Genomic DNA, 14,912 nt, shown 5'->3' on the forward strand with positions numbered 1-14,912 from the left:
CCTGGGGGGGTCCGGCACCGATCCGCACGGCCGGGAGGCCTGCGCTCAGCAAGTGCCCGGGGTCGGTGCCCATCAGCCTGGCCGCCGTAATGGCGTCCGTGGCTTTGGAACCACCCTACCATGGCGGGCAGTTCCCGGCTGGCAGGGCTGTCCTCCCCACACCCCCCCAGAACCTGGAGGGCCTCCCCCCCGCGCCAGCCATAGCCGTGCCCGTCCCGCCAGCCCTGGGTCCCCCCACGCCAACCCCTATCTCCTGCTGTCGCATTGTCAGCCAGCACGACTGGCTGACGATTTTTAAAACCCCATTAGAACCGTGCCGGCGTGACCGCGGGACTTCGGCTCAGCCGGGCCATAGTATCGCTGGGAGCCCGGAGAATCCTCATCGGACCACCTCAGGCGATTCTCTGGGTCGCGCGGCACCTTTCATGACCACACCGTTTGACCTCGTTTGGAGAATAGCAAAACGGCGTCGGACCGGCGTTGTGCGACTTTCTGTCGTGAATGGCGATTCTCCGAACCGGCGAGGGCTCGGAGAATCCCACCCAAGGTAGCTCAACTATTAATAACAATGAGTGACTGAGGTGCACATACTAGAAATGCTCCAGGTTTAATCCCCCGATCTTGATTGGTCTCAGCTAGAGTGTTGGTGGGATCTCTACAGTGCGCTTCAGCACATTGGAAGATTATGAAGTAAAACCAGTTACTTGACCCTAATTTGACTCCAGTGATACCCTCCCCGACTGGGAGTGCAGGTAGCTGGACACTGAAAGAGGACAGATTTAAATTCAGATATGACGGCTCCCCTAATCCAAAAGCCAATTGACACTGGGAGGAAATTGTGCCTCATTGTGCCTGCTTTCCGGCCACAAAGTGGTGACAAAAAAGGTTTGCCTCTGGATGCTCAACTGTAGCTAACCAGAAACATGGTGATGAGCTCCGAGGCCCAATTTCAAACAAGTCTCAGACGTCCAGCATTCACACTGAGCAGTCATCTATTTTGGCCCTGAAACTGGAATAAAACCAATTTTCTGGCCGCTGTTTGTAGTGATCTGCATACCTGTATATATACAAGGGGTCAATATAAATGCACTACAACTAAGCAATCACCAAGGGGAGCACAGGAGATGTATAAATATGGACAGACAGGAAGTCAGGGGGCACTCTTAACAGAAGCAGCAGCTGGTGAGCAGGACACAGACAGGCAGCTCAGATGGAACATAGTATAAGCGTTGGGGAGAGAACAAACTCACACAATAAAGCATCTACTTCAACTGTAAGACTACGAGCTTTATTCAGACATAAGGAATAAGACATGGTACCAGGTGACTTCAGAACGCTTACTAGAAGATTACACAAGATGCAGACAAAGAAAGATTGAAAGAACAAGAAAACACGTACCGGACATTCGACGTGGGGAGACTTCGCTGATTCAATGAAATGCGTTGGAACTCCACCGAAGCTGAAAACAACCGGTAATTTAAGTCATAGATGGAAAAGTTGTAAACAAATGTTCGAAAATATATCATAGCTAATGATTTGAGAACAGCCTCGGAAGAAACAAAAATAGCACTGCTCCTAGCAGACATGAAGCTAGAGAAATCTATAACGGCTTTAAATACTTGAAAGGTGAGGACAACATCAAATTAGAAGTAATACTCAAAAAATTTGAAGATCACTGTAACACCAGTAACAATGCTACTTTAAGACATTCAATGCTTGGAGACCAAATTGCACAGGGAATGAGTGAAGCAACACTCAAACAATCATTACCAGAACTGAAAGGTTTAACGCTGGAAATCGCGATTGAAAAGTGTAGATCGAAAGAAAAAAGTAACATTGACTTTTCACCGAGAGAAATCCACGTTAAAATGGCGTCTGAGCACATTTTAAAGTCCCCGGGGAACAAAAGACGCAAATCGGGTTCTGTGCATGCACTGGAAACCGAAGACACGCACGCGCAGTCAAAACCAGCCGTTTTGCGCGAAGACCGTTCTGCGCATGCGCAAGCCGCATATGCGCAGTTGAACAAAAACAGCACACCGTTCGAGGACGGATCTGCGCATGCACAATCGATTGGTACGCATGACGTCAGGACCGTGATGATGTCAGAAGACTCAGGCCACGCCCACTGAAAGGGTAAATGCCCAAAAATCACAAACAAGACTCTTAAAGGCACATAACCAAAAAATTCAACCTCAAAACGCACAACATTGCCTTAACTTCTACCAGCAGTTGAAACTAACTTTCGCAGCACCCTGGAACAAGCAGTTTGCACCACCCAAAGTGAAGAGCACAATGGCAAACCAGAAACCAAAGAAAATGATTTGTTCATTGATCATGAAGAGCACAATAACAAATCCAAAACAAAAAAATATGATTTGTTTATCGAAAAATACTACTCCGACATGGCTGAGTTATTCGGATATGCTAATCATAGTCTCAGCGACATGGTTGAAAAGCTCAACACGACTCTACTCATGGTACATGAATCCAATACCATGATGCAATGGCAGATTGTTGATACATTGGATGAGAGCAACCTGTCGAATGGCCAAGAAGAAAACAACGTCACACAGAGAGTACTGACCAACTCCGTTGAGAGAGCACAGATCGACTCCACAGAGAGGACACGACACGATTCCACACGGAGAGCGATGAAAGACTCCACAGAGAGAGCGATGCAAGCCTCCACAGAGAGCTCGTTGACAGACACCAAAATAGAAGCAATGAAAGACTCCATAGCGAACGCCATGCATGACCAAGACCATGAAGGTCTATCCACCTTATCTGAGCAACCAGGAAAAGACAATGTATGTGAGAACAGTCACAATGTGATCACAATCGACATACAGGATGTGCAGGATCACAGCGAGACTGACAGATCTATGCTCGTCTGTACAGAAGCACTCAACAATCAGAATAGTGCTACTCATGAGTCCAGTGAGACCACGTCAATCGAAACCTCATCTATTCTAAACTACACACAAGAAAATGAAATCTTGAAAATTTTGACTCCAGAAGAGGAGCACCAAAAAACCAAAGATGATTCAAATGAACTAGAAATGACTCCAGAAGAGGAGCACCAAGAGACCACAGATGAAGCAGATCAACCAGAAATTACTCCAGACGAGTAGCACCAAGGAAGCAAAGAAGAGGAATAAAATCCACTACAAATGACTGATGTCACCAAGATCAATGCAACATCAGATCATTCTCACAATCCTCAAGAAGAAACGCTCAATGAAACATCAGGTGCAACAAAGGACACTGACACCAATAACTTTGAGAATTACCCAAATTATCCACATGGAACAGTCATTGAGCGCAACAAGACCAAAAACCACAAGAAGCACAACAGAAACAAGAACAACAGCAACAATAAAAACAACAAGAAGCACAACAAGAACAACAACAAAAACTACAAGCACAACAAAAACTACAAGAACAAAATGAACAAGCATAACAAAGACAACAACAGCAACAACAAGCATGACAAAAAGAACAATGAAAACAACAAAAACAGAAACTACAAGCACAACAAAAACAACAAGAACGACTACAAAAACATCAAAGACAGAAATGACAGAAACAACAGCAATGAAACAACAACCTGTACAACATAGTACAGCTCTGCACATGAAGGACAATGCAACAGCACACTCCAAAACAATGACAAGAGTACAAACATACCATGGCATGACAACGAATCTGACAAATTCACATTTTCTCCAGAACAAACAAGCGCACCAGCTTTCAAGGCAGATGACATACTGAATCGATACCACAAGCACAGAAAAAAGTCCACGTCAGTCAACATCAGTGGTTCGATCATTCAAACACCTCGTGATGATTTATTGGTTACTTAAAAACAAGAACACTGATGACATTCACAAAGAAATTACAATATCAACATCACGTCATCAACAGAAGAAGAAAAAACTCAACTCAATAAATTCATAAAGTTGGACTCACTAACTTTTTTATTAAGATTGGACTCAGAAATATTAAATGGCTTTGTATAATAACCAATATCATCACAACTTGTACAGATATGCATATCATAATTAATCAAATTGTTTTGTCGAATTTTCTTTTAACACTGTACAAAAAATATGTAAAAGAAAAAAGGGGGGATGTAGTGATCTGCATATCTGTATAGACAAGGGTTCAATGTAAATGCACTGCACTTAAGCAATCACTGGAGGGAGCACGGGAGGTGTATAAATATGGACAGACAGGAAGGCAGGGGGCACTCTTCACAGGAACGGCAGTTGGTGAGCAGGATACAGACCGGCAGTTCAGATGTAACATAGTATAAGCACTGGAGAGAGAACAAACTCACACAATAAAGCATCTACTTCAACTGTAAGACTACGAGCTTTATTCAGACACAAGGAATAAAACACTGTTTACTTACATACTTATGAATATTAATATCTGTGACATATTAATGTATTCCTCTGCTATTTGTGTAACACTGTACACTTTTATAAGTCACCTTCTCTTTCAATTATATCAGATACCTCACTTAGCCCAAACTTTCTGCTGAGATGTGCATCATCTAATATCATCTGTTCCTTAGTCTTTGGAGACCGGTTTGATTATGAAGATAAAAGGTTTCTCACATTGACGGAGATGATTTCAGAAAATATGCGAGTTTTAAGTGGCCCCTGGATACAGGTATTTCCCTTTCTTTTAAAATCATAATGTGACTGAAACAACTTAAACTGTCACATTTGCAGAAGATGCTCAAATAATGGGAGTGGCAGAGCAAGGAGCAGCTGGAGATTTGCAGAAGGATTTAAATTGATTATTTAACTGGGAAATAAATGACAACTTGAATTTAAATGGATAAATAATGATCTGAGTTTGGAAATGAAGGTTTAGAAAGGGATCTGAGAGTATGTAGAATCCCGCTCATTGTTACCTGGATTTTTAGTCCAATATCAGAACCACTTCTCTGACTGGGTGCCATAATTATGTCCTGTGCCCTATGTTCGTTCTGCAATTTACTCCCACCCGTTTTTTTCCTGTCATTATTTAGAAACATAAGCCTTTTTCCCCAGCTTCTTAAAAATAAATTTAGAGCAGCCAATTCTGTTTTTTCCAATTAAGGGACAATTTAGCGTGGCCAATCCACCTACCCTGCACATCTTTTTGGGTTGTGGGGATGAGACCTCTGCAGATACGGGGAGAATGTACAAACTCCACATGGACAGTGACCCGGGGCCGGGGCTAATCATTGTACCACCGTGCTGCCTGTGCTTCTTTCCCAGATTAGTGCCAGCTCTTATTGGCTCACCTAACACCAAGAATTGAATCAAAGACTCTCTTGGTCCCTCTGGTTCGGAATGCGAACAGGAGATTGAACTGTATTTCATGCATTGTTCTGTTTAGGATAACTGAGTCCACACCAATCTAATGGGTGGGATTTACGGTCCACCCTGCCACGTGTTTTTTGGCGGGGAAGCAGCCTGTCAGCGGTATCTACCGGTCCCGCCGTTGTCAATAGGATTTCCTGTGTGCCGGTGTGGGACCAGAATTTTCTGCAAGTGTGAACAGCCGGTAAATCTCATCCAATGTCACCATACGACCAGAAATATAAGTGTTAACGAACATTTATTTTGCCTTGCAGCTGTACGATAACTTCCCGACGATCCTGGATTTCCTGCCTGGGCCTCACAAAAAGCTCTTCCGAAATTCAGCAGATTTGCAGAATTTTATGAATCAAATGATTCAAAGTCATAAAGAAAGTTTGCAGAAAGATGTTCCCAGGGATTTTATCGACTGTTTCCTCATCAAGATGGAGGAGGTACTGGAAGAAGTTTTCATTTCACATTCGTACAGTTTCAATTTTCTTTTTACATTCGTACAGTTTCAATTTTTGTACCTGCTCCCCGAAGGTAAGGAGGTGTTTGGCTGGATACTGATGTGGTGAGTCCAACAGGTTTACACAAAGCTTAACACCAGCTAAACAAGACCAGCATTTTGGGAACTAGTGTCGTAAATGTCTCGTTGACACCAATACAAAAGCAGCTAAAAAATTTAACATGTGGATTGGTTAATAGCACAATCTGTATTTGAAAAGAAATCTGAAAGTGACTACACACAACATAAGGCCGTTAATATTTTAAAAGTAGATTAAATTTGTTTCAGGAGCAACACAAGCATGACTCGGAATTCATTCTCATGAACTTGTTGTGGACAATAATGGACTTATTTTTTGCTGGAACTGCAACAACCAGCACGACACTGCAATGGGCTATCCAGATCCTGGCAAAGTATCCACAAGTTCAGGGTAAGCAACATTACTGTAAGAGGTTGGAGGATTTCAACAATCCAACACATGGGATTATAGTGCTGGGAGAATGGAACATTCTCATTTCGGAATCCAGAATCTAATTTTAACCTGGGGGCAGGACAGCGGCATGAGACCTGGGACAGGAGTGAAGAGCTTACTCCAACATGAGGTCTTGGGAAGTTTTAATTGTTGGGCTTCATTTAAATGTTGATATGTTGAATCCCACCGAAAGCTGACAGAGTTGCCAACAAAGGCAGCAGTAGTGAGCTGTATTTCTAGTCGCAGGTGAACATCACTGGGGATAGCAGTAACAGCCTCCCCGAACAGGCGCCGGAATGTGGCGACCAGGGTCTTTTCACAGTAACTTCATTTGAAGCCTACTTGTGACAATAAGCGATTTTCATTTTCATCTGAGAATGGTCACTGCATTATACACATATGTACAACCGTACAAATTAGGAGCAGGAGCAAGTCATTCAGCCCCTTTGCTTCTGTTCCACCATATGATCATGGCTGATCTGATTGTAACCATTACTGTCTGATCTGCCCCATACACCCTTGTTATTCAACAATCTGTCCATTTCAGCCTCAGAAATATTGGAGACCCTGCCTCCACTGCTCTCCGGGGAAGGGAATTCCACAGACTATCCACCCGCATTGAAAACTTTCTCCTCATCTTGGTCTCAAATGGGTGACATCTTGGGCGGGATTGTCCGTCCAGCGACACCGGAATCGCAAAATGTGACTGGATGGAGAATCGCGCGTGAGGCCAAAATTGTGGCCAGTGCCAGGTGCCCGCCAGAATGCCAGGCTTCGGTGCCTCGACTGCATTGTCAAATATCTCCAGACGTAAAGTAAACGCTGTCAGCATATCATTAGGAGGCCTGAGCTGATATTCCAGGAGTCTCCGCGATCTCCACCTCTGCTGGGAAGAACTACCGACGGCGAGTTTCGCTTGTCATTTCGAAAATCGGGCAACAGGTGCAGTGGCTGATGAGGGACAAGACAGGAGAGGAGGTAGGACATGCAGAGGCAAGACTGTGGGATGGGCTGACCCCCCCACAGCACCATGGCGTCCAGACATCCATTGCCGCAGCCTGAAAGGCAGCCATCTTGCTGCACACCCCACTGGCTTGTGGTTGCGAGAGTGACACTGACCGTGTGGATGTTCCCATTCCATCCCCCCCTTCCCAACTAGCTGCTTCCCGCCGGAGGGGCAGCACGTGGCCCACCCAAGGGCAGCGCCCACAATAGCCCTGCAGGAGGGCGCCCAACGGGGGTCACGGAACGTACTGCTGGCATGGGTTGTGATAGCCGATAGTACCTCTGGCAGTAGGGGTGATGGTAGGGCCAGAGGCCCTCACAGTGCAAGGAGTGAAGATGGATGGGGTGGGTTTGGGGATAGGGGGCCCATGCGGGGGCAGGGTCTGCAGTGCAGACCGGGGCCACTGTGTAGCCCATTGGATCTGGTTGGACACAGGGGTACCAACATGCTAACATGTCTTCCACCCCATACAGACAATGGACGTCAGAATTCAACCAAGAATGGTGGCCGACATCTTAGTCGTTGCAGCCTTGGGGGATGCATTCAGGCTACAAGCTGGAGCTGCTCGGGGAGGTCACCGAGAACAGGAACCAGCTGGTGAGGGTGGGGAGCTGGCAGCCCAACAAGCCAAGGAAGTGATGGGAAGGAAGCACTGCATGAGGCCACGTGTGAATTGGCCGCGTCTGCCATTCGAGGACCTGCCAGGCCAGGCATGCCTTCGCAGACTCCAACTGAGCAGGGGGACAATGCAACATACCTGCCAGATCATGGCGCACCGAGCACCACGGGGTATGGGGGAGGACACTCGTTCCCGGTGGCCGTCAAGGTGATGGTCGCCCTGATGCTTTACTCAATGGGTTCTTTCAGGGGCCGAGTAGGGACCTGTCTGGGATCTCACACACCTCGGTGCACAGGTGCATCCGTGCCGTCACAGAGGCCCTATATACCCGATTGGCACAGTATAATCAAATTCAATGTGGACCGAGCCGAGCCCACCAAGGTGCCCGGGCAGCGTGGTTCGCCGCCATCGCCAAGGTGCATTGGGTCCAGGGGGTGATCGACGGGATGCAAGGCACCAAACGAGCACTGGCCGTCTTCACATACCAAAAGTGTTTCCACTTGCTGAATGTGCAGCTGGTGTGCGACCATGAGATGCACATCGTGCACATCTGCACCCGATACCCGGGCAGCGTGCACAATGCCTGGCACACTCGATGGTTCCTGACCTCTTCAAGGCTGAAGGGTTGGCTTCTGGCTGTCAGGGGTTATTCACTGCAGTTGTGGCTGGTGGCGCCAATCCGGAGGCCACTGACTGATGGGGAGACCAGCCACAACGACACCCATGCAGCGACGGGCAGGATCAAGGCGTGCTTCAGCATCCTAAAGAGGAAGTTCAGGTACCTGGATCGCTGTGAAGGGGCCCTCCAGTATATTGCTAGGAGAGCCTGAGACCTCCACAACATCGCACAGCCGAGAGGCAAAATGCTGGAGGCGGAAGATGAACTCCAGGCCTCGTCCAACAAGGAGGCTGCGGAGGAGCCGCGGATGGGCAGGACATGGGGCTCAGGCACACACAGGAGGCCGCTAAATGTGTGCGCCAGGGCCGACACGCATGGAATGGTCAAATCGCCTCCAGATTGATTGCCTCAGGGGTCTGGCCAGTAGCCGAGCCCCCTGGGCATCCACCCCCTCCCATGAACACCTCCCCTGTACCACCCCCACCACCTTACAACCCGCTCTGAGATTCCTACCTGCCTCACCATGGGGTGTGGGCCCTGGGTTGGCAATAACAGAAGGTCTAGCCTGTGGGATGGGGGTCATGACGACCTGCTCTGCGATGAGCTCTGGTACTCTGTGCAGTTTGACAACATCTGACTCCTGCCCCGCGGCAGCACTTTCCACCGTCCACCTGGGTGATTCTGCATGCAAGCTTTCCATTCCATCACATGGTCCCACTGAACGCTAGGGGTGGCGGAGGAAGGGGGTATGGGGTGGAGAGGGAAAGGGTGGGGCACCGGAGCGGTGAGCGCTGGCTGAACTGGGGTCCCTGGCCCAAGTCCACCCCCCGTCTGCTCATCTCACCCCCAGCGTCCCCTCTGCAGCCAGCCCAATCCATCCCTCACACGCGTCTGACAGAGCACCGAGGCAGGTTTAAACGTTGTGAACATGTGTTTATTGTGAAATGGTGAATGTATGTATACAGGTTTGTGCCCAGCCTCTAACACGATACTCTGTGCTGCACCCATGCCAATCTAACTGGTGTGCACCTTTCTGGCCTTACGGACCCTAATGCTATGCCGGCTGCTGCTTGGGTGTCCCAGATGGCATGATGTCTCCCTGTTCTGCCCGCTGGCAAAGACAGGAGTATGGGGGGTCCAAAGCGCTGTGGTGTTCCGGCACCTCCCTTGCCGGAGTCACTGGCATGAGCCCCATCACCTCCTCTCCCTCGGGGTGCCCCATGGCCCCCGGCCGATTCCATGGGACGGCGGTGAGGCACGATCAATTTGGCTGGAGACAAAGTTGAATTCAAACTGAGGTTTTATTAGTCTCTGAAGTGTGGCCTCCTACAGCAGCTGACGAAATGGCTGCGAGCTGAAGGCCACGCATGTTTATAACCCGGCTCCTGGGCGGAGCTAGCATGCAGGGGCCCAGGTGAACCCTTAATATAAGAACACAGTGGTTTACCACATTCACCCCCTGTTAAAATTGAGTCCGGCAGGGGTGGTGGATAACTCTTTACAATTCGCAAACTTTAGTATTTACAGAACAGTAAAAAAAAATGTCTCTGGTCATCCGTCGGCCGGTCAGATGTTCAGCCGGTCCGGCGCCTTCATCGTCCTCTGAGATCGACGAAGTGGAGCCGGCGATGTTGGTGCTGTCGTGGTCGGAGTTGACTCCAGGAGCGTGCCAAAATCATCAACGGGAGTGGGCATGGGGACGACAGACAGTCCTAGGGGGTTGATGAGGGAGGGTGGTACCGGGGGCGACGAGGGTGGAACCTGCTGGTGCCAGATCCCTGAGGGAGACGGTATCCTGGCGGCCGTCGGGGAACGCCATGTAGGCGTACTGTTGGGTTTGCGTGGAGCAGGTGCACCCTTTCCACCAACGGATCCGCCTTGTGGAGCCGCACATGTTTATGGAGAAGCACGGTTCCCGGAGCTGTGAGCCAAGTTGGGAGCGATACCCCGGATATGGACTTCCTGGGGAAGGAAAAAGACGTTCATGCGGTGTACTGTACGTAGCAGTGTAAAGTAACGAGCGAATAGAATGGAGTGCATCAGGGAGGACCTCTTGCCAGCGGGAGGCCGAGAGATTTCTGGACTGTAGGGTCAGCTGGACGGCCCTCCATACCGTCCCATTCTCCCTTTCTTCCTGTCCGTTTCCCCGGGGGTTGTAGCTCGTCGTTCTGCTGGAGGCGATACCCCTGCTGAGCAGGAACTGACGTAGCTCATCACTCATGAATGAGGATCCCCTGTCACTGTGGATGTAGGCGGGGTAGCCAAACAGAGTGAAGATAGAATTAAGGGCTTTAATGACGGTAGCAGACGTCATGTCGGGGCATGGGATGGCGAAGGGAAAACGGGAGTATTCATCGATCACACTGAGGAAATACGTGTGTCGGTCGGAGGAGGGGAGGGGGCCTTTGAAATCCACACTGGGGCGTTCAAAGGGGCGGGAAGCCTTCACCAGGTGCGTGCGGTCCGGCCGGTAGAAGTGCGGTTTGCACTCCGCACAGACCTGGCAGTCCTTGGTGATCGTCCTTACTTCCTCGACGGAGTAGGGCAAATTTTGTGAATCTCCTGCCGGCCAGGTAATGCCTCCAATGTCGCACAGCCTCAACAATAGCCTGGGCCTCCTTTTCGACGGATGAGTGCCAAATTTCGGAGGCATGGAGGGTGCGGGAAAAGAATGTCACGGGCCTGCCTGCCTGGTTGAGGGTGGCGGCAAGGGTGACGTCCGATGCGTCGCTTTCTACTTGGAAAGGAAGTGTTTCGTCTACAGCGTGCATTCCAGCTTTGGCAACATCAGCTCTGATCCGGTCGAAAGCCTGTTGGGCCTCGGCAGTCAGGGGGAAATGAGTGGACTGTTTGAGTGGGCGGGCCTTGTCCGCATAGTTTGGGACCCACTGAGCGCAATACGAGAAGAATCCCAGGCAGCGTTTGAGGGCCTTGGGGCAGTGGGGGAGGGGAAGCTCCATGAGGGGGCGCATGCGGTTGGCATCGGGCCCCAGAAATCTGTTCTGGACCAGAGGATGGCTAAGCGGTTTGTTCGGAACACACACTTCTCCTTGTTATACCTGAGGTTGAGGAGAGTGGCGGTGCGGAGAAATTTAGCGAGGTTGGCGTTGTGGTCCTGCTGATCATGGCTGCAGATGGTCACATTGTCTAGTTACGGAAACATGGCCCGCAAGCCGTACTGGTTGACCATTCGGTCCATTTCCCTTTGGAAGACCGAAAGCCCATTGGTGACGCCGAAGGGGACCCTAAGGAAGTGATATAGCCGGCCGTCTGCCTCGAAGGCGATGTATGGCCGGTCCGATTTACGGATGGGGAGCTGGTGGTAAGCGGATTTCAGGTCCACCATTGAGAAGACCCAGAACTGTGCAATCTGGTTAACCATGTCAGATATGGTTGGGAGGGGGTACGCGTCGAGCTGCGTGTACCTGTTGATGGTCTGGCTGTAGTCCACGACCATTCGGTTTTTCTCCCCAGACTTAACCACTCCCACTTGAGCTCGCCAGGGGCTGTTGCTGGCCTCGATGACTCCCTCCCGAAGCAACCGCTGGACCTCGGACCTGATGAAGGCCTCCTACAGCAGCTGACACAATGGCTGCAAGCTGAAGGCAACGCATATTTATAACCCGGCTCCTGGGCACAGCTAGCATGCAGGGGCCCAGGTGAACCTGTAGTGCAGGTTCTACCGTACAACCCTTAATATAAGAACACAGTGGTTTACCACAGGCGGTGCGAGCGGAGCAAACCCGAGGCTCATCTGCCAGTCCTGGAGGCCCGCTTCTGTCTCGAACAGGGTTTCAATGCGGATATCTTTGGCCCCAAGGCCTCCACCGCGGACGACACCCATAGACAGGGTGACACGCATTGCCGATACTACCTCCTGGCCCTGCAGGCAGTTGGACTTCTCCAACTGCATCTGCAGGCGCCGGGTGGTTGCTGACAACCCCTCATGCAGTCCCAGGCTCTGTGACTGCATCTCCACTGTCGCTGGGACTGCCCTTTCCAGAAGCCCAAAACCTATCTGGACAGCAGCTAGTCTGACAGTCCGCCTCCTCGGTGGTTCGTACCTCCACCTGGTGTACCACAGCACGAGTGTAGAGCGCACTAGATAGTGTCCCAGGAGCCTCTTCACTAACATGCTCAACCGTGAGGTGAGTGTCTATGGGATAGTGGAGAGTGTTGGAGACAGCTGTGTCTCCGCCGTATTTGGCCGTCGTAAAATGCCACTGTTCCCACGCTGGCATTGGCACCGAGCCTCCAAAACGGTGCACCCAGCCCATAGTCTCTGAAACGGAGAATCCCGCCTCTTATTTTTAAATTGTGTCACACTGGAGGAAACATCCTTCCAGCATCAACCCGTCAAATCCCATCAGGATCTTTTATGTTTCAATACAATCACATCTCATTCTTCTAAACTGCAATGGATACAGGACCAATCTGTACAATCTCTTCTCAGTGGATAACCCCTCCACCCCAAGAATCAGTTGAGTGAACCTTCTCACAATGCTTCCAATGCAATTATATCCTTTCTTAAATGAGACCAAAACCGTACACAGTAACTTAAGTGTGGTTTCACCAATGTACTGTACAACTGTCGCAAAATTTCCCCACCTTTATATTCCATTCCCCTAGCAATAAATAGCAACATTCTGTTTACCTTCCGAATTACTTGCTACACATGCATACTAACATTGTGTGATTCATGTAGCAGGGCACCTAAATTCCTCTTCTCACACCGAGACAGGTTCCAAGAAAAAGCTGATCACTTGGCAGGTCATTCCTCCCTCGCCTCCAACTTTCAACCGCTGCTCACTATCACAATCAGTTGCGTCTATCAATACCTCTGTGGTGACTGTGGCTCTGAACTTCCTCTTCTTATTCCTTCAACTGGCATATCCTCCATTCTGCAATCTTGTTTTTCCCCGGATCTTCATTGTGTCAAAATCAAGCCTCATCCACTTGGTTTAAAAATATGGTGACTTTTCCAGTGTCCCAAAACGATACGATTCCTTACCTCCTTTAATTTTTTTGCTTCATCCTAAAATCTTCAGGCTTTAAAGAGCCAAACATTGTGTGCCTAATCTTGGATTATGGGCATTGATTTCCACCCCGGATTTCTCAGTGAAAATATGTTAAATAAGCTCTAACTCTCCAGTAGTCTTCAACCAATATCTTGCAATTGGCTAAGACCATCAAATACATTGGCAGTCAGGTAAAGTAATGGTATCGGCCACAATGTACGAAGTGTCACAGATGACATTGATGATGTTTGTAAATTAAATATATTTAACAATTTAAAACTATCTTTCTTTGTCCTACCAGAAAAAATTCATAGTGAGATTGATGAAGTGGTTGGATCCTGTCGAAGACCCACTGTTGAAGATCGAGCAAATATGCCATATACAGATGCCGTTATACATGAAGTTCAGCGATACATCGACCTTGCTCCCATGAGTCTTCCACACATGGTGACAAGAGATGTGGAATTCAGAGGATATCTGATTCCTAAGGTTGGAATTAAAACCATTATTTATACAGTTCATCATGATGTCAAAACAGCACGTTGTATTATGGAACTGCGTTTGAAACGCTACGACGATTGTTATTCGGGAAATTGTAGTAGATATTCCTTGCCACCATTCTCCCACAAAACACACAATGAGACACATAACTAGTTCTTTTTGTGATTGTTGTTTTTGTTAAGGGAGAAATATTGACTGGAATACCAGGAGGAAATTTTACATGATGAGAAGCTATTCAACAGCACGGATACATGGAAACTGGGCGGGATTCTCTGGTCGCCGACAGCGCATTCAGTGATCGCCCGGAGAATCCGTTTGTGCCAAAATCGGAGTCAGCGCCGCTTTTGCAATGCTCCGTCCCTCGAAAACGGCATACTCGCAGAGTACGGTGTACGCCGTCAGAACGACCTCAGGGCGTCCCCTGAGGCCCTCCCCCGATGCTCCAACCCCAACACGCCGGGTTCCCTACAGTGTGGAACACCTGTCCTTTCTATTTTCATGAACCTGGCGGGGCGGCTGCGGACTGAGTCCAGTGCCGCCACAGTCGGGGATGGGGGGTGGGGGGGAGCCGTTTCGCAGGCAGGGAGGGCTTTGGCGTGGGCTGGGGGCACTGGATGGGGGGGTGTTCCGGGGATGGCGAGGCTGACTACAGGGGGGCAGGTTTTGGCAGGCTGGGTCCGTGCATGGCCGTGCCAATTTGCACGGTGCAGCCGCTGCAGGCCGCCGCCGTGAGCATGCGCAGCCACGGCAATTCTCCGGCCGTATCCACAGGTAAAGCCGGGGGTTTTACACCGTGTGCCTTCAAGCAC

At 49.4% G+C, this 14,912-nt stretch overlaps 1 protein-coding gene and 1 long non-coding RNA gene across 5 annotated transcripts in view; one reads left to right on the plus strand and one right to left on the minus strand.

Annotated features, from left to right (window-relative positions):
• Positions 1-14,912, plus strand: part of LOC140402299 (cytochrome P450 2C42-like) — a 124,279-nt gene that overhangs the window by 87,926 nt on the left and 21,441 nt on the right. For all 4 annotated transcript variants that reach the window (XM_072489974.1, XM_072489977.1, XM_072489975.1 and 1 more), the window contains 4 exons: positions 4,520-4,680; positions 5,636-5,812; positions 6,157-6,298; positions 13,904-14,091. In XM_072489974.1, coding sequence (XP_072346075.1) covers positions 4,520-4,680; positions 5,636-5,812; positions 6,157-6,298; positions 13,904-14,091 — 668 coding nt within the window. The remainder of the gene's footprint in view (positions 1-4,519; positions 4,681-5,635; positions 5,813-6,156; positions 6,299-13,903; positions 14,092-14,912) is intronic.
• LOC140402303 (uncharacterized) overlaps positions 9,867-14,912 on the minus strand; it is a 51,321-nt gene continuing 46,275 nt past the window's right edge. The window contains exon 4 of the long non-coding RNA XR_011938117.1: positions 9,867-10,546. This is a non-coding gene — a long non-coding RNA (uncharacterized lncRNA). The remainder of the gene's footprint in view (positions 10,547-14,912) is intronic.

Source organism: Scyliorhinus torazame, chromosome 25, assembly GCF_047496885.1.
Source record: "Scyliorhinus torazame isolate Kashiwa2021f chromosome 25, sScyTor2.1, whole genome shotgun sequence".
NCBI classification, from domain to species: domain Eukaryota; kingdom Metazoa; phylum Chordata; class Chondrichthyes; order Carcharhiniformes; family Scyliorhinidae; genus Scyliorhinus; species Scyliorhinus torazame.